The 21,075-nt window shown below is 44.9% G+C and overlaps 1 protein-coding gene across 4 annotated transcripts in view; it reads left to right on the top strand.

Moving 5' to 3' along the window:
* The window catches only part of LOC116430295 (zinc finger and BTB domain-containing protein 8A), an 87,621-nt gene that overhangs the window by 35,460 nt on the left and 31,086 nt on the right, over positions 1–21,075 (top strand). Inside the window, exon 5 of one of the 4 annotated variants that reach the window (XM_076366392.1) lies at positions 748–19,573. The exons of the other annotated variants lie outside the window; for them this stretch is intronic. Within the exon in view, the coding sequence (XP_076222507.1) occupies positions 748–1,043 (296 nt within the window). The 3' untranslated portion in view covers positions 1,044–19,573. Of the gene's footprint in view, positions 1–747; positions 19,574–21,075 lie in introns of those variants that run through there. 4 annotated transcript variants of the gene reach the window in all.

The raw sequence follows: 21,075 nt of genomic DNA, 5'->3' as shown, positions 1-21,075 counted from the left end.
TGGTTACTGCGTCAATGGTAAATTAGTATAGAAAATGAGTCGAGTCGAGACGAGAGACTGACCAATCAGACTCGTATTCCTCAGCCTAGCCATCAAGCTATCTCCCAGCGGTAGATAGAGGAAACGGGTCGTCGGAGGACGACACAGAGAAACGGTTTCGAGGTAGAGGAAAGGTGAGGCGGCGCTTGGCGTGTGTAAATACGCGGCGATCGAGGATCGCAGGATCCGTTGTTCGTGTAAAAATCGGGGAGAAGGTAAACCGGAGGGTCGTAGGAAACAGTTTAGCGGGGGAACGTCGAGGAGAGGAGCGCGTCTCTCTCCCGTTTCCCGGTGAAGGAGTGACCGAGCGGTCCGGTGGAGGAGGCGGTTGGAGGTGGCTAGCGAAACGGGGGCGTGAAACGAGAAAGTAAAAAAAAAAACAGTAAAAAAGCACGAATGAAAAACATATGTAACCGGAAAAAATGTATAAACGAAAAGTATATATATACATATATATATATATATATATAAAACACAGTACAGTAACGGAACGGAAAAAGGCACGCAAAGAATCGAAGAGAGAGAGAGAGAACTGAGACTGAGAGAACGAGAGGGAGAGAGTAGATGAGGAAAGGAATTAAGAGAGAGAGAGAAAGAAGCGATCGAGCCGCCGTCGACACAGACTGGGCCGCGGGCGGCTCGTCGTCTCGTAGGTCGTGTCGGGAGGCCAACAGTTTGAAAGTGACTTGTCTTGTGTTGATGTTGCAGGTTCAAAAGCCTGGCACATGCGGCTGACCTTTGACCGGGTGCCAGGCGGCTGCAACCTTCACAGGTGCAAGCTGTGCGGCAAGGTCGTGACGCACATCAGGAACCACTACCACGTCCACTTCCCCGGCAGGTTTGAGTGTCCTCTCTGTCGTGCCACGTACACACGTAGCGACAACCTGCGCACGCACTTTAAATTCAAACACCCCGAGGCAAGAAAGATCGATCTAAACGATTTCATGACCGGCACACTGGCGCTCTCCACGATGACTAACGATACCATGAACACGCTGTCCTAAGAACGCGCGAGAGTAACCGAGATACCGTACATATATATACTATATATACATACACATATATAAAAGGGGAATAGTTTATATATGTATACGTATATAAGGAACAAAAAATAAGCACGCGTCTTGTATATATCTGATACATAAGCGATATACGTGTATGTATATATACGTATGTATGTATATGCACGCGTGCACGCGTACATCGGCGCACACGTGTACCCGCGCACGCGTATGTATGTATGTATGTATGTATCTGTATATGTATATGTATACACATACATGAATTATATTTACACCTAACGCGTAACGCGCGCCCTTATAGCAAGAAAACCGGAAAAAAAGCAACAACGGATGATGTATATTGTATATACATATATATGTATACATATGCAAACAATTTCTATGTGTATATATACAATACGATATATAATATATATATGTATATATATACATATATGTGTATATATAATATACGGTACAGACGCAAGGGAGAGTGAACAAAAAAAAAAACACGAAGAAAATAACAAAAATATAACGAGAGCGCGGGTGGCTGCGCCGGCCAGGGGGGTATTGTCGCAAAGTTGTTTCGATCCACACACGATACGGCCCTGGTGTCACGGCCAACGTTCAATTTCGAAGGGCCGGTCTCTCTCGGCTGGTTTTCTTTCTCGAACACCAAATCTTTTATAGGTTTTACGCTTAAGGGAATATATCGATCACCGATTCTCTCCTACCGCGGGGATTGGGATTACACGGGGCAGGGAGGGGGGTTGGGGGCACGGGTGGAGGATAGGATTCGCAGGAGCACGAGGAGGAGCACATTTTTTTGTGGCGTGTACGATTGTTTAGCGTGTGCGAGGCGAGTTTCTATATTATTTTTTTTTCCTTTTTTTTTATTCTTTGGAGTGGGCTTTGTCGTTGCACGCGTGTGTGTGTGCGCGCGCTCTCGCGCGCGATACGGAGGGGTGACGCGAAGGAATTCTGATGTCCAATGTAAAGAAGGAAAAGGATTACCTTTTACGGAGCGGATTCAAAAACGGAGTTCGATTTGTCTCTGTGACGCGACTCGGAGCGGTTTTGTTTTTTTCTTTTTCCGTTTTTTTTTCTTTTTTTTTTGGTCTGAAAGTTAACGTGGTGTAGATTGTCGTTGACGATAAAACGATAATGATGACGATAATGATAATGATGATGATGATGGTGACGTTGATGATGATAACGACGACGACGAGGATGATGATGATGGTGAACGAAAGAAATAAGGCATGAATGAAAAGCACGACCGACGATGCGACGACGAAAAGTTCCTTCTCTCGATACAGCCGGCGCGAGGTTGGTTGTTTGTTGTTGTTGTTGTTTGTTTCTCTCGCTGACGATCGGCGCATCCGCGAGCGAGCGCGGAGTCGAGACGAATCGAAAGTTTTTTTGGGCGCGGGTCGCTTTTCTCGGCTTTCACGCTGCGCGGGAAACGCGCGCTCGCGTGGCCCCGATCGGCAGGGCGCGTGTGCGCACACGCGAATTCCCCGACGAAAGGAAGGAAGGAAGGCAGGAAGGAAGGAAGGATGGATGGAAGGAAGAATAAGACGAACGAAAGACACGCGCGTAAACGATACACGCGTGGTTCGTAGAGAAAGTGGAGCGAAGAAGAAATGTGTACCGCTGAACGCCGGCTACCGCGCCGTGGCTGGAAAGGAAGCTGGGCATCGAACATTGTCCAAAGACCGGGCAGCTTTATTTTTTTCGCGGTGAAGCGCTGCGCCGATCGACGATATCGAATAAACCGTGTGTTAGAACTATCGAGCGTTTTTTAAGCGTCGGGAGAGAGTTCACGATTTCGTGCGTATTAATTAATTCAAACGGGGAAAAGCAAGAAAAAAAAAAATACGAGGTGATTCTAATATGCGATTACAATGACACATTTCGCGTCTACGTACATATACGAACGCAACGTGACGGCAGGTAACGGCGAGCAGGACGTTGGGGAGTGAAACTTCGCGTTTTAACGCGCGCGTGTGTGTGTGTATGTGTAGGCAGACGCGGGTGTAAATTTATTCAAGTGGGAGCAAACGTGGTGCCAATTTCCTCCCGTAGTTGCTGCACCGCCCGAACGCGACCTTCAGGGTCCACGGATGCTGAACTGGCGGCCGTGTCGGGCGGCCAGGAGATGAATTAATAATTAATAATCGATTAGTTAATTAACTATTAATTAAAGTAACGCGGTTTTACTGGAAGTAATTCGTTCTTCGATTACGCAGGGTGAGTCGTGTATAGTTGTTGAAAGAGTTTATAGTTGGACTTCATATTAGAGTGTAATCGTGTGTCTCGATTCGGCGTCCGGGATATACCGCTGGCCAATAGGAGGATGTCACGCTAGGGGGTTTGAGGGTCGTCCTGGTTTCGCGAGACTTTTTCTTTTTTTTTCTTTTCGAGCTCTGAACGGGGGTTGGGGGTGTGCGAGAGGGTTCAGGTGGCTGGAAGTGCGTGTAAGGCACATTTCATTTCCGCCACCGGTGGAAACACGCAGGACGCGATGTACGCGGGAGAGGATACAGAGCAATGTTTGGGGCGGTTGGGAAAGAGAGGGCGATGATGAACATAGGACACTCCGGTCACACGTTACACGCATACATATACACACGTAAAGGTTAAGCAGGGAGCATGTATAGGGGATGGGGAAGGAGAGTAACACATACACGTAACGGTTTCGCACGGGTACACGATTACGGGGAACACGCAGCAGCGACGCGACACCCTCGCGTATCCTCAGGAACGTCGAAGGTGTACGGCCACACGCAATATTTAATCGACTAACAACGAAAAAAAACGTCTTTTTTAGTGTTACGCATCGTTTCTAAAGCATTTTTCCGTTCTCTTCGGATGTAGGTAGAGATTTCGTGGTAGAGAAGAACGAGAGCGGCTCCGCGAACGAAGGTCCGTTCGCGGTTCTAATATGAGCTCGGAACTATAAAACGCGTTATTTGTTATAACTCGAACACCTAAAGTTTATGAATGATATTTACGATTCTACGAGTACTGTACACCGTCACACGCGCGGCATCATACGACACGAACACGGAACACACGCGTACACGGACACGCTTTACACGGAGGTACGGCGGAGACGGAGATTACACACACGTAGGGAACACGTACAACCGCGGATAGTGCGCGATATGCAGCAGATGATTAGTGGAAATCACACGAGACATTCCACGAATTCGGGACTTAAGTGCATAGGCGGACACACAGAGAACACACGATAAGGATTTTTAACTGCATCGGATTGCTTTGTAGTACTATACATAATTATATTATTATATTACGCTATTACGTTATTAATTACGTTATTATTAATCTACCGTTTGTAGTAACCGAGCAATGGTTGAATGATATAGTTAACGTTAAATAATTGTCGGTTTTTATTGAAGGAGGGCTGGTTGCGATATTTTTCACCGCATCGTTACACGTTGATATTTAATTGGTTGGGGTGCAATCTGTTTGTTCTTTCTTTCTTCTTTGTTTGTTTTCTCTTTTTTTTTATGTGAAAGAATTTATATATGTGTATATATATTTAACGATACATATATATATATAAATTATACACACTTATATTTACTAGTTTACACGTATGTTAATGGTAAACGTTCGCGAAACGAACTCGAACACACAGGTCGAAGGTCGGGGAATTCTCTGCGTTCGTACGGTTTCGTTCGCGTACCTCTAATTTTAGCATAGAAACGGCTAAACAATTTTTACTGTTATTTGTCTTTGTTCCCTTTGTTCCCTCTGTTATACTAGACTCGCACAAATCTAATCATCGCGGACTTCCAAACACGTGTTACTTCGTTCTGGCTCTGTTATTATCTCGAAGAGGTTCGTTTATCAGGATTCTGTGTACAGAACAAATAGAACAGACAGAGGAACGCTTAAGGAACATTTGCCCAAAGTAAATTATACGAAAATCCAGCGTGGATAGCAACAAATCATTTGATTCGAATATCACACGCTTCAATGCGAAGTTATAATATTCATCGGTTTCTCGATTACAATCGCACGACACCGTGGTAATTCGAGTGCGAGGTCCGCAGAGGGTTTCTTCGGCCGATTACGTTATACGCATACATACACGCAAACACGAACATGAATACACTGATGGACATAAGTATGGTACGTTACTGACGCGAACCAAGCCTGTAACTTAAAAAAGAACAAAGGCAGGGGGAAATGTCCACTCGTGGCGCTCGGCCCGATAATAATGGCGGAATTAGTTTCGGCATGTCGTTGGTGGAGCGTGCGATCGGGTTCCCTTGCCCTTCTTCATTTTTGAGTCACAAGTCGAGTTGGCTCACGTCAGTAACGCATTGTGCAGTCCGCCTCTCGCGGTAGCTTCTCGTTCCTAAGTTTAAAAGTGCAGAGGAGCCAAGGGAGTCTTCCATTCAGGACGTTCAGGTCTCGGCGCGCGCCAATGATAACCATGCGTCGAAAGCCGAGCGTCGTGAGTGGAAGAGTCCCCTTGTCCCTCTGCACTTTTAAATCTATGGACGAGAAGCTAACGAGGAAGACGTATAGTACAGGCATGCACGCCACGCATATACGTGTACACGAGGTACAGGTAGACGCGGGAAAAATCTGTGGCCGCGTGCATGCATGCAGACGACGGACGGACGAACGCAGATTGTACGTGTGTTTTCGAACTAGAAAAGCGTGGGCCGACAGAGCCGAGTACTGCCACGGTACTCGCTTGTACTCGGTCCGTGGTTACGCGTCGACACAAAAATAAAACGTCGGGTCCGTTAGCTATTCAAAGAGCCAAACCGCTATTATTGTGATCAAATGATATTACCGTCGATCTTCTCTCTTTTTGTAAGGAAAAGGGGCACTTTGCATAGTTAAGGCTATTTACCGAACACGTATATACCTATAATTTAATATTAATGATTACTACTAAATAATAATAACGATAATATATACGATAATAATATATACATAACCAGAATATTAATATATTACGCAGATGATTAAGTATATTAATTAATATATTGGATAATTTATTTTATTTTGTTTTACCGTTTTAATGATTTTATATATATGTTATTCGCTGTTTATGTATTACCACGCAGAACACCCATATTACACGTGACACGAACGCCAGCGTACAACACGCGCATACCAGACACACACGTACACACCAGAAATAAACAGAAACACCTTACATATATATACATATATATTATATTTACAGTAACGCAGTATACGCAGAGTTTATTATTTATTAATCGACGGGGCGGGGAAAAATTTCGTCTGGGTGCACTGTGCAGGGCCTACCTTCGATCTTTTTGTTTCTTGTTGTCTCCTCGTTCGCTTTCGCACCGGCTTCTCACGTTGCCGCGTGGCGCCAACGGACCGAGACCTCTAAGTGCTCCCGATTGCATTCTTATTACTCTTTTTTTTTGTTTTTTACTCTTTCTTTTTTTTTTTGTTTAATTTTCGTTTCCGTTTTTCTTTTTCTTTTTTACGTCACACCAAATATATATATGTATACATACACGCTAGCCGAGTGTTCCGAGCGCTTGTTGATGCGGACGTGTTTCGAAAGCGAGCCGAGAGTCGTCGAGCTGGAATCGAAATTTTTCAACGCCTTCCAATCCTCCGTCCTGGATCAATCATTACGTCGGCGTTGATCGGTTTCGTCAGTTTTTGGGGTGCTCCCGTCACGTCGGATGCGGTTTATTCCTAGCGAACGCTGCTACCGCGGACGCCATCTTCGCGCGCCGCCTAGATTACGCTTCACCGGTTCCGAATCCGGTTTCATGCGACTCGCGCGAAGATAGGATTGTAAGATAAACGTTTCAGTGCTAAACACGAGGGATTCTTTACTCGTCGTGAATGTTTTCACCGGAAATTTCGTTTATCACCGGTTTTATGATCGTCTTAATTGAAGGACGCCATCTTTGTCGACCGCTAAGGTTACCATCCACTCGTCCGAATTCGGCATTTTATAGTTTCCTCGATAAATACAACGATAAGTGCAACATTCTAGGGAAGCGTCCGTGCTCTCTTAGAGGTTTTGAGACGCCAAGTTTCGTTTAATTATTCAGAATTTTAAACTTTACGGGCACCATCTGTGCCGACTATACGAATTCCGTCCGGAACATAGCTAGTGTTCTAGGAAACGAGCCTGACATCGTTAAGGTCTGGCCGAATAATCGAAAGAAAACAGCGACGCGGCGTCTTGTCGCAGAATTTTAATTGACTTTCTGATTCGGTATATTGTTTATATGAAAATTGCGTTAGTTGTTGAAGGATACAACCTTGCATTTATCGTAAATTGGGAGGAATGTTACTCGTTCAATTATATAGGAAATAAAGTTAATGTTAATATCCGAGCATTGAGGAATAATTAAAGAAGAAACGCAAGTATTAACTTCAAACATTTTATTATATCATGATCATGATTTACTTGCACTTGCATTGAACATCAAGTTTCTTCGAGATCATCTTCAGCCTGAGAATATAACTTACTCGGGGTTAGATTAGTATATTTAAAAGCTAGATACTTAAAAATGGAATTCAAGGATGTTCAGCAATCCTTTTAGAATCCTCTAACCTGGGAGACATCAATCGTGTTCCCAGCCATTGCTGTCTTGGGTGTGTCATCTTTAACCATCAGAGACAATATACGGGCTTCCACTAGTTGTATCATGGCGCTCCCCAGGGAGGCAAAGTAAGCTGGGTTGTTACAACCCACTCCCTCTTTGAACATCCTCACTTCTCCAGTAAATCCAAGGATGATAGTTTGATCTTCTCTGCTCTGACTTTCCTTTAAACGATTGATTTATTATGATTCATTGCGAACAGACTGCGGATGTGCAGGCTAAATGAAATTAACCTTAGAAGTGTATTAGCTCTTGTTAAACTTCGTGTATCACAATTCCTTTGAAAATCTATAAATAACCACAGTTTTATAAATGTGATAATATTACATTGATGTAATTAAAGGATGAACAATACGGACAGAAAGGTTACAGGATAGATAATATTAATAGTAACTGTTTTAAGCTAGACAAATTATAATGATCTTCTAGTGTTACTTTTATCTCTAGAATCTTCTATTTCTTCTCATTGCACAGTTTCATTGAATTCATGTTCTATATAGTCGAATGTCTAACATTCTTTTTAATTTCCGTTACTAGAGGCAAGGTTATATTGTTGAACAGCAAATATAGTAACGAATAATTTTTATATGGATGATCTATCTGGGAGACGAGTATTCATTAATCGAGTCGCCTAAATTAAGAATTTAACTACTATTCAGAGCAAGCAAAAATTCGGCTGGAACAATCTCAGCACGCTTTGATGGTCGATATTTGGAATTTTATAGTTTCTGCGATATGCATGACGATTAGGTCTTTCCAGCGAATAAAGTAAAGAATTCTCTGGTTGCCAAGAATTTTTGCATCACCGAATTTAATTCTCTTGCTACTTCGTAACTATTTTATAAGACGGACAACCGTTCTTGTCGGTCACTTCGGTTAAGCTTTAACAGCTCCAATTTAGAATTTCATAATATCTGTAATGGATGAGAATGAGATCAAATTTCTGAAGGCTGCGTTTAATTACTCCAAGTTTTATAACTTCCTTAACAGACCGGAAGTTAAGATAAAATTTTAACAAGCAGAATACCGTCTATCTCCCGAGAAACTTTCTCGACCGTTAGATGTTATATGTAGATTTTTATAGTTTCTCTACTATACTCGGAGGAAATCTGCATATGTACGGTGATAATCAAGAACAACCAATTAATTCCACTAGAAAAAAAACGAAAAATCATTTAGGTCAGTTAACAATTAGTTCCCTTAAGAAAATTAGAGTTTTCTGTAGCGGCACAGTGAACGCGAAGAATATCCTCTAAATTCATCTTCCATTATTTTAACTTTACCATTGAATTAACAGCAGTTACCCTGAAGATCACGAAACACCACTCTGTTCTTAAAAAAATATTTTATACATGACGAAAAACATTAGACTAACGTTTAGACAATCGGTTAGATATTTGTAAATACTTGAAGCCCTGTTAAAAGAACGATTAAATCGTGAAACATTAGTTACCGTAAAAGTGATGATTCGACTGCGGATTTTTATGCATTTATATCGAACCATTAGCTTTCTCTTCGCTTGACAAAACCGTTCCGTGACACAGCAATTTTCTCTGCAACTATCATTCCCACCAGTTGTCCCTTAAAAACGACTATCTGCATTTACAGTTCACAAAAGTTCCCAACCACAGATTCAAACATGATATTAGAATACCCGGTATCGGAAAACCGGAACAACGTTCTTCCTTATCTAAATCGAAACAATCGCCAGCGCGAAGTAGAATTTCCCGGAGCCCGATCCTCCCGGAATCTCGTAATCCGCGTAAATATCCGCAGTCTGGCGACGATTCGCCGCGTCTCCGAGCTCCGGAGAATTAATAACTTGGTCTCGCACGTTTGGCGAGAGTAATGCAGATGGATGCTGCTAAGTGGACGTGTCCCATATACGTTCCGACATGCGAGAGCCGCGTGTCCGACCCGCTACAAGGACAGCAGAGATTCCCCCTGTTCCCAAAGTCGATACTCGCGGCACCACCGTTACGTCCTGAACTTTCCAGGACGTGCCGCGCGAAATGGCACTCGTCCATAGTTGGGTTACAGTTACGCGTAATTGTCGCCCGCGAGTTTTACACGGAACGACTTTTGCCTTCCGTTAGGAAGCCCTTAGAGCCACCGCGGGGCTGCACCTACGCGAAATTGTACGACGAGGCGCGGAATTATGTCCTAAGTATAGGCAACAACCGGTTGCCGGGTTCTCCGCGAGACTCCCGATTACGGATTGTCGGTGATTTCCCACTGATTTCGGTGTTCCGAAGTTCTACTTCGGATGGAAACAGAAAGTGCTTTTAAGGCTGGAAACTTTGAATTACTAAGGACCTTACGATGTTGGGGCCTTTTCGGTCTAGAATTCCCATTTTCTCGGCGATTGCTTGATTCGTTTGAATAACTGATATTTAGTAGAATGTAATTGCAGACTCGATGAAGATTGATCAAAGCAGCACCGGAGTTCTTTCAGATATTGTTTACCAAGGATGTCGATTGATCGTTATTTGAAATCCAACGTTGCACCACATTAACGATTTCCGCGTTCGCACAGTATGCGTATATTCGTACTTTATTACGGATTAGCTCTCCTTTCAGGTAATATTTGATTCTTATCAGTTGGTGTTGGCGATGTGGGATTCGATTAACTCGGGCCGGCTACATCGAAGTTTCGCGCCGCCAGGAAAATTACATTACATCGCGGCGGTGACAATTACTCTCGGCGTGTCCGAGCTGGCCGTGACGAAGTTTCCGTGTGTCCGCGACGGCGCGTGATTTTTATCGTGTTCCGCGATTGTGCGACCGGATTCGTATCGCGGTCCCGTTTACGCGCAAATTCATGGTTATCATTTAATCGCGGCTACCTGCTGCTGATCTTCCCACAGGAATCGAATAAACAATCCGCAATCGAACTTTTCCCGTTCCTGTAACAGGGCTGCGGATTTTATGCATTCGTTGGCAACGAGATTGTCTGGAACACAGCACTTCAACGAATTTAAGAAAGTTTGATGAGGACTTTAATTGGCCCGTAATATCAAGTCAGACTGCTAATTCAAATACATATTCCCAACGATCTTAACGAACGCAAATGTAATCGATGAGACAGTTATATTGTTTTCAAGAAACAAGTACACCACACAAGTTTTCAAAACGAACAAACCGAAGAGCTGATGGCTGAATCAGAACATCTAACCTTGTTCCATCACTCAAACTCAACATTAAATTCTGTTTCCAACAAAATAGTAAATTCGCAGTCCTAGCTCAAGAACACCATCGGAAGCCTCGAAACTTGCACGAAATAAAACAAACAATCCTCGAGTGGAACACGGAACAGTCCTCGAAAACCTCGCCGGTCACAGATGCTCGTCGAAGATAAACGGTATCGCGTCTCCGTCGGTCATGGCAGCGCGTCGGCGGTTCGTGACGCGGCATTCGTCGCGGGCCGACGGGCGTTTTATTACAAGAATCGCATCGACGCGATATATAATTAGCCCCCGCGGCTCGCGCGCGTCGGCCGGCCGCGTATCGATCCCTGCGTCACCACTCCACGTCGTCGTTCCCTTTTTGAGCGCAGCCCGCTAATACGTCTGGACGTGTTCGCCGAGTTCTCGAGCACCGGCCGCCAATTTCCGGAATTGTCCACGCACAAGTCCGTTGGAAACGGTCGGGACGGTTAATCGCCAACAGCCGCGATGCGACGCGACGCGACGCGTCGTTGTCGGACACGGAGAGAGAACGACGTGTGGCGTCTGCCACCGCACCCTGTCCCGCGGATAGACGTCAGTCCATCGCGACGCGTGCCTTCTCATCGAACAATCCTATCGATCGAGGTCGCCGTCATCGTCGCCGACGCGAATCGTCCGACCATCGATCCGCTCGCTCTCTACGAACAGAGAGGATTCCCGGCGACGAGATTCGGCGGAGACGACGATGACGACGACGACGGTTCGCCGGAACGCGCGACGGGTTACACGCTACTCTGGTCGACTTTGCCGGTGCTCGGAGTGAAACGGGATTATTACCAGCCATCTAGACAAGCACCGTCAACCAGCACAGCCTTTGCAGCTCACACGGGCCAAGCAATCGCTCCGCGCCAGGCACCGTCGTTGTTACCCTGCTTCGCTAGTACGATCTTCTATCTTCTTCTCTTCTTCGCCCGCTACGCGACGGAGGACGAAAAATGGCGCGGATCACGCGGAAACTTATGTGTCTCGCCAATAGGGAGGTTGAAAGGGACTCGTGTACCGTCATCAATGACGCCATTCCTCTAGCCAGGAATAGTTTCTGGACGGTTGAGTCTTCAGGACTCAAAATTTGTGACGTTGGATTATTATTGATAAATATTGAACTTTTGTGTTACTTCTGTTTTAAATTGGCATATCACCGTCTTAGGGATGTACAGTTTTATTAGCGTAAAGCTTTGTTTAACGCGTAGGACATTTCGGGTTCTAGAGAAAGCATTTCACATGCGTCGATCGAACCCGCAATCGAAATCTCCGTTCGTCCGCCGAGTGTCGGAAGCACAATGAAATTGCCATAGTGTCGAAACCCCTTTTCAACGGGATGAAAACCGCATGAACGATCATTTGACAATCCATTCATTTAATTCTCTCTAATCCTATCGTTTTTGATCTGTCATTTAATCGAGCACACCTCGGTGGTTATCAGTTTCAGGTAAAAGGTTTAAATGATAAAAGCTTCTCTATTTCTTCATCTCCAATGTCTGAAGAAAACTGAAAGTTGCAAGCATCCGAACGGTTTTGAAAGTCTTTTTCCTGAAAGAAACAAGCACGGTTGCCGCGTGCAACGCCTCGGATGGGTGTCACAAGTCGTGGACATTTTTCCTGTGTTAGCCAACCGCCCCTCCCATCGCAGACTATTCCCCGCAGTCCTTTCACCCCCGTCCGACGTTTACTTTCTACTCCGTTTTTCCCGGTCTGCATGCATTTATCTCGCCCCTGAACCGCGTTTCGCTCTCTGCGGCCGCGAGAAGAGCGATCGCGAGCCGACGGAAAATTGTCCGCGACCCGTGACAAACTTCCGCGGTACAGTGTGCGTGCATTGTGCTCGAGTTTCATGGACTTCCGTGCGGGGCCGCGACACGTTCCACAGTAAAAATCGTGTCAGGCGGAGTTGAATTTCTTGCGAATCGCGATTAAATCGTTCCGGTTAATCAGCCTGATTTCACGGGGCAAGTCTGGTCGGCACGAGTGCTTCTCTTTGGATCGATTAGCGTTAGGGTCGATATGACGAGATGTCGATTACTCTTACGGAAATTCTGTTTTACAGCTGTTTCCTCTTTTTTCTTCGTAACTGTGTCTTTCAGAAAATTCATCAGATATTTCTTTGTTTAACGTAGATTTATGGACATAGTTCATAGAATTATACAAACATGTTTGATTTGGTTGGAGTAAATTTATTGGGAGATAATAATTAAATAACTGAGACGAATTTCATACAAGTAATTATTTAAACTGTTAACAGATGTTATTCGGTAACCTGGACACTTTGTCGCTTAAAAAATTTCGCTGTTTTTATATGGTAAAACCATTTCGATGTCTAATTGAATCTTTCACGAAACTGACAAGTTTAATAACGATACATACATGAATTTATACATTTTAAATTAGATTTACGCGAGCTCTAAAAACTTGCACCACGATGGCAACATTCGTTAGATTAATAAACCTGAGCTCTGCCGGGCAATCGACATTTTCCCCTTACGACCTATTAATGCGCCCATTAAATATCGTATTTGCACAGAACCAGTTTAATTTGCATTTAACCCCTTGCCTTACAACTTCCAGCAATTGCGCTGATCAGAGCTGCTTTACCCAGAACGGTTCGCAATAAAACTGAGTTCCAGGTTCGTTGTAACTTCACGTTTACCCCAAGAATCCTATACTAATATCAAGAAAGAACACCGGAGATGTTTGAGGAACAGTATCCAACAAATCCCGTTCGAAATCTTTACGAGTCTGAATCGTTCTACAATGAAACAGGGGATTAAGTGATCCATGAAATTTACGAGCTTAGCGACGTTAGATTTATAGATCTGTAGACTTGGAGAGAAACTTATTCCATCTCCCAAAGTCTCGCACTGTGATGACAGCATTTGTTAGTTAAAGTAACTGGGAGCCCGGCAACCGATCGATATTAGCTTCTCATAGTTCAGTAATGAACCCATTAAGGGGAGTTTATCAGGCTAAAAAGTGTCTAACGACGGGTGCACCCCTCGCGTGGAGTCTCAAGTGTACCCACACAGGCGTGCGCAAATATTTCCGGAGGTATTCGCGTGAATCGACGTATAGGGGCTCTCGTTACGCCGTCAGTATTCGATCGGTATGCGAATCACTCGAGGCGCGTCGCGTATTTCGAGCCGACGGGACGAAAAACGTGGTGGGGAGGGGAAAATGACGCGAGGAGCACCCTGGAAGCCTGCGAAGGGATCCCCCGGCGTTGATCTAAACGAGACCAAGCCATCGATTTATCGATCGGGACAGTTCCACTTTGCATACGCAATCTAATCGAATGAACTTTCCATTAGCGAGTACGCGAGGAAGGCAAATGGACCTGTAACTTACATTAATCCGGACCCGACGCCCTTACATCTACCGTGTTCCGAACCAATCGCGGTTTAATTTGCATCAATCTTAATCCATGATCCACCGCGCGCTTCTAATTAAAATTGATTTTCATCCGGTCGTTTCAACGGTTCCCGCGTGTCTTTGGCGAGACGGATTTTTCTTTGGGAAACGTACGCGAATGAACGTACACAAATGTTACTTAGTATCGTTGATGGAAGAATGCAATTATTTAATATTCAATTTGAAAATTGAGTTGCTGGGAAACTGATGTTGGTTCTTGCAGATACACGAGTGAGTTCACGCATATATTCGTTGACGAATGTTGATAACATTTGTCGTTCTTTAGAAAATAGCATATTCGCGCAGGGTAATTGCTCAATTGGACTTTTTTAATATTTACCGTAACCTGTGCACTACCCTGTACTCTATAAATAATGGAACGTCCGATATATTCTTTAAGTTCCTTCTCAAAGTTCCTCTTCGAATCGAAGTTTCCTCGATAGCTACTCAGGCATTGAATCCTCTGCTGAATAGTTCACAATTTAGGAGGATCCGTTCAAATTAATATTAACGTTACACTCTGCTACTCTCAAATCGAATTTCAGTCGGCCATTAATAAAAAATTCATTTTATCTCAGCTCAATGGAAAATCGACATCACGTTCCTTCCAACTCGAAGTAGCCAAATGCAACAGAATACAAGAACAAACTTGATCCTCCGGATACGATTACTAAGATTCCGTGGATCCTATCGGCCTCAACAGTCAATCTTCTATTCCTTTCGGAACGTCAATTCGCTTGATCCGTTACGCTTGACGAACTTCCGCGGTCATGGAAAATATCAACCCCTTTCACAATACCCCACCGGAACCTGCCCGGAAACGTAGAACACAGATGTAGCTAAGCGTGCCGGAAACTTTCGAGTGGCTGCTAGCATCCGGCAGTGTTCCCTAACTTGATCCGAGTTTTATCTACCCCCTGACCCGGAGTCTGTAACTTACACGGAGTCGAGTTTGTGCCTCCCTTAGATCAAGCCAGCGTATCGGCGATCCTCTAACCTCTGACGTAGCCTAATCCTGACCTAATTCTAGACCCTCGTCGATCATAATCCAGCCGCAATCCAGACTGGCAGTCTCCCGGCGGACAAAAAGACCCGTGAATCTGCCGGCGTTGAATTCGCGTCCCATTAGCCACGAACGAACAACCTCGGGGGCGTCTTTTAATTCCAAGGCGAGTATCGGGTAAAAAGCGATTCAGCGAGTCCCCGACTTGTTCTTGCAAACATATCGCTCGACGAGAGAGCGTTGCCCGTTTGCCCGGCCGCGTTGTTCCGGAACTGTAGCTTCGTTGCCTGGCGTCGGGATCCTCGAGTGCAGCCGGTTTTTTGTTCCCCCGGGGGTTCGAGGTTTAATTTTGTAATGGGCTTTCACCTTAATAAATACAACCCCGTTGAAAAACCGTTTCGCCGTCTTAAGCGACGTCGGGTCCCCGTGTCAAACGTCATCTCCCGGTGTCTCGGCAGCGTCGCGAGGGGGCGGGATGAAGAGGAAACGGCAACAGCAGCGAAAGGAAACGAAAAACCGTGTGCCCGCGCTACCGGGGGTAAAATGTGTCGCGTTACAGTCACGCGTTCCGTACTCTTGTCCCCCTTCTCGCCGGCCGTTGTCGAACGGAAAGAAACAGCTAATAACGGTCTCAAAGAGACGGGCGCGCGCGCGCAGCCAGTCGCTGGAAAGTTCATTCGTTCGAATACGCCTCCGACCGGGTTCGGAGGGGTGGGCGCGAAGAATTTCCGCGACGACGGCTTCCGGCTCGCGAGAATCGCGCCGGTTCTTCTCCGTGTCCGCGGGAACCGGGGCTTCTTTTTCTCTACACACCCGCGATTCTTGGCGTTCGTCGTCCAAAAGTATCCGACCGGATGAAATCTCCCGAGAAGAGATAAGAAAAAAGGAGTGTAAGCTGAAACGTACATGTACACGGACGGACGGACTGACTGACGGGCAAGCAGAAAAACAGGGACGCAAACGCACACGAACACAGATATATATATATATACACACACAGACACTTGCACACATATCTGTACAGCGGTATGAACGCGCGATAAGGGGACGGCACACGACGGAGCACGTGTATCGACTAGTCGAATGGGTGAGAGTGAGAGAGAGAGAATGAGAGAGTGAGATTCCGACGTAAAGAATTTGATGAAAGAGAAAAATACTCGGCACACGCCCACCCACCCACATATACAGACACATATACACACACACACACGGCATGCACACGTTAATACGGGGACACAGGCTGTATACCGGAAACACACAAGAGTACACGTACACGGAATCCACGAAATATCGGGGAAGTTGACCTGGCCAAACACCGGCGTGTCGCGTCGCACGTCGAGTGGCCCGGTCGCCTGGCTGTTATATCGAAAATCGTTTTATTAATTAAACGGAAATCTCTAAACTATTGTACTATTATTACTATGACTACACTACTACTATTATTGCTACCGCTACTATAATTACTACTATTACTATTACTACCACTACTACTATCGCTACTATTACAACTACTACTACCTACTACTACTACTACCACTACTACTACTACCACTACTACTACTACTACTACTACTACTACTACTACTACTACAACTACTACTACAACTACTACTACTACTGCTACTACTACTACTACTACTACTACTACTACTACTACTACTACTACTACTACTACTACTACTACTACTACTATTACTACACTACTACTGCTATTACTACTACTATTACTACTACTACTACTATTACTATTACTACAATTACTACTACTACTACGATATAGGTATTTATATATTTACAGTTGCGTGGTGTGGAGTGGAACATTGTGATATAATAGATTGGTGCTAACACCTTATTGAAATTGAAGATGAATTTAATGAAACGATGACGACGGGGATGAGAAAGAGGAGAAAGAGATTAAGAGAGGGAGAGGGGGGAGAGAGAGAGAGAGAGAGAGAGAGGGAGAGAGAGAGAGAGAGAGAGAGAGAGAGAGAGAGAGAGAGAGAGAGAGAGAGAGAGTGCGTGAGAGAGTGTGAAAGGAGGAGAGAGAGAATGAAGGGGTGGAGGGGAAAAAGAAACAAAGAAACGAGATGAAACACATGATGAAATCGTGCAATATTGCGATAGTAAAGAAATGCGGGCACGCGGACGCTGTCGCTCGGTGGTGTAAAGTTAAGTTTTCGGCCGCGTGGCGTTGCCACCACGGCAGGGGATATTATGGGAGCGAAGCACAAAACGAACGACAAAGTTCAAGAGAAAAGAGAAGGACGAGATAGGGGAACGCGTAAATAAAGAATGGGGGATGGAGAACGCGAGGGGAAGTAATGAAAATTGAAAGAAAAAAACTGAAATCAAGTTTCCGTTCACTTTTCCAAGTCGTCGCGTCACACGATACGCAACATCGGCCAACGATTTCACACACGATGTCCAGCTATTTCTAATAAGTATCGCGAAGGGGAACGGGACGACGACGATGACCGGTCCCGCGGGCCGTCTCTGGAATCGAGGACTCTTTGTCTCCCGTCTTCCTGCCTTTTTCTCTTTTTTTTTCCATCCACCCCCGCTCCGCCGCGCCCCAAAACGCGCGCGTGCTCGCGAGATTCTTTGTTACGTAGTCGCGTGACATCGCTTCGTTCATTTTTGTTAAAGGTCCTTATCGATTCGGCGGTGTTCGTGCGGCGCGCCGGTTAAAAGGCGTTCGGGAGTATCAGTAGATTCGAGACGCGATTAAATTAATTGCCCCTAAACAGTACCAGATGAAATTTGAATTTTAAATCGGGCCGCATGCGGAAAACGCGCGGTCTCTGTAGAAATTGATAGTTGTAATTAGGCGTAAGGGACGCGGAGCGGAATGCTAGTTACTCGGAGGGCCAAGGGGTGGGGTTAGTTTAAGGGGTTCGTTGAATCATTTTTCGAACGGTTCTAAATAGCTAGATTATTGAAATGTTCGATGAGCAATAGTAGTTAATAATTTATTGTTTCGTTGATCGGTAATCGGGAGGTTTTGATGTACTTATCGACGCACGTGGAAGTCTTTCATTGATAGGCGTGACGATAGGTCGAGGGTTGTTCGCGTTAGGTCGCGGTAGCGAAGGGAAAGTGTCCTCGAGTGTTCCGTTAATGTCGCCGGCGGATTGCTTGGACGTATTCGCCACGGTCTTGAAGAGTCTTCAAACTTGCCGCGAAAGAAACTAGGAGGAGCTGTTTCATCGCGCAAGGCGGCGGTGCAATTGAACGTAAGCAATTCCGTTTGAAGGCAAGCCCAACGGAAGTGTGATCTAAAGTTTCTTCTCGAAAAGCTTCATTAGTCCGCGAGAGAATTCGTCTTGCTCCTGTTGAGGCGTTTGCTTCATTCTTTGTCCGGCGAGTTAGTATTCTTAGCGGGGTGTATAAAAATAGAAAGTATCGCGTTGATTAAAAATTAAGTGCGTTGAAAAGTTTGTTGCACTTTATCGATCAGAATTTTTATAGAACTCGTGTTTCAAGGAAACCGGAACTTCGTCTGAAACTTAATACCAATATCCTCTTCGAGTAGCGCGGCGTGTAAATCTTGTTTCACATTTTTCTATAGAAAATCAGACCAGTATCCGAGAAGTTCATCGTCGATTCTTTGCGGAATTATTTGATCAAATTAGGGACCAATACAGTTTCCTATCAATCTCCAGCAGTTCCAGAAGTCTCTTTCGCTACTGTTCTTTCGGAGCACCCCTACAGCTCGATCAAAGTTAATCGATCCCACGGGTTCACTCGTCGCAGCGAACACTTCTGCTTCGCCCTATATAGAAATCTGGTCGATCCACGGGAAACGGATTCAACGATTTATCGAATTAGAAGACCGAAATACTCTTCGGTGGGGGTGGACTGCTCCGTGCGACCTCGAGCGATCGTCGCATTCAAGATCGGACTGTAGGGGCGGGAAGTGTGATCGTTCGCCTCGAAATTAGCTTGTGGACGCCGCAACGATAATGTATCTGGCGGCTCGATCTAGTTCGTCGAAGTAGCCATGAGACACGGAAGTTCGACGAAAAAAGGGGGGCGAGCAAGTTGGGGTGGAAACGTGTATAGAAACAGAAAGAGGAAGAGAGAGAAAGAGAAGGGGTAGGAAGGTTGGGAGCAAGAGGGAGAGAGAGAGAAAGAAAAGGAGAGAATGAGAGGGTGAGTGAGAAAGTGAGAGAGAGAGAGAGAGAGAGAGAGAGAGAGAGAGAGAGAGAGAGAGAGAGAGAGAGAGAGAGAGAGAGAGAGAGAGAGAGAGAGAGAGAGAGAGAGAGAGAGAGAGAGAGAGAGAGAGAGAGAGAGAGAGAGAGAGAGAGAGAGAGAGAGAGAGAGAGAGAGAGAGAGAGAGAGAGAGAGAGAGAGAGAGAGAGAGAGAGAGAGAGAGAGAGAGAGAGAGAGAGAGAGAGAGAGAGAGAGAGAGAGAGAGAGAGAGAGAGAGTGCGAGAGCAAGGCAGAGAGAAAGAGAGTGCGAGAGCAAGGCAGAGAGAAAGAGAGGAAGAAAGAAGAAAAGAAAGAAAGAGAGAGAGAGTGAGAGAGAGAGAGAGTCGAGTAAGAGAAATGCGACGAGAAGAAAAGAAACTATGGCTGTGCAAGTGAACATTATGAGTGTAGTTACATAGGTGTAGGTGTTACCTAGGGACTAGGCTTAGCTGATCATAGGATAAGGAGCACGTATAGGGCGTTTCGTTTTCATCCTTCGTCGAGCGACAGCGTCCCGGCCCGCCATTGTACATTACCGAACTAAATAAAAACAAAAAAAAGTACTATTATTAATATCTCTTTATATATTAATATATACAAAGTAACGGATATAATTATGGATATATATGTATATACACACACGGTATATGTATATATCTATCTTCGTATGAATATAAATATGAATATAAATATAAATATAAATATAAATATATAAATAAAATAAATATATATATATACATTTTGTTATTTTTCTCGGGGGATGAATATAAATATGAAGCAAAAGAAAAAAAATAATACTGTAATAATTGTAAATCCGCGCGCCGTGCCCCGGCGGATGTCGTATGGAAAGATGTCCTCCGGGGCGTGGGCGCCCATACTACTGAGCGTGTTCTACTCATCATTTGAAAATGAAAGGGATGAAAAAGAGGAATAAGAAGGACGATTAGGAATAGCGTGAAATGAGTTCAGATGAAAGTGTTTTGCGCGCGCGTGTATGTGTGTGTGTGTGAGTGGAAGCGAAATGGAAGAAGATAGGTAGAATGAAAAGGACTGAAAGTTATGATCCTTGCGGGGCACGTGTAAATATACGGGGGAGTAGGGGAATGGGGATGAAAAAGTGAAACAAAGAGCCTCAATGAAATTCGTGTAAAATATGGCAGGGGAATATGGCACACTATAAAAACGAACGAAAAGAGACGAGTGAATCGTTAAAACGTTGCGTTTTCGAGTGTGCAACAGTCGGGCGAGAATGAGGAATCGAGAAAATGACAGTGACAGCGATCGGGAGAGAGGATTCGAGTGCGTGTTAAAATAAAAAAAGAACCGAACCAACGCGATACGTCCTTCCAACCTCCCGACCCTCGCAACAACCGCCTCTCCCTGAAAGCTCCCGAAAGAGGCGAAGGAAAACAAAAAGAAAACGCAGAATGACTGAGGATCAATCTGGTTCCCTTTTCAGTTCCATTTTCCGCTTTTATTACCGTCCAATGAAGCTCCGATGATGAAGCACCGGTCTCGCTTCTGTCTCTCCCTTTTCTTCCATATCTTCGTTCGACTTG

Source organism: Nomia melanderi, chromosome 3, assembly GCF_051020985.1.
Source record: "Nomia melanderi isolate GNS246 chromosome 3, iyNomMela1, whole genome shotgun sequence".
In the NCBI taxonomy this organism is placed as follows: Eukaryota; Metazoa; Arthropoda; class Insecta; order Hymenoptera; family Halictidae; genus Nomia; species Nomia melanderi.
The sequence above is the reverse complement of the archived record's forward strand: the minus strand, read 5'-3'. Positions and strand labels throughout refer to the sequence as shown.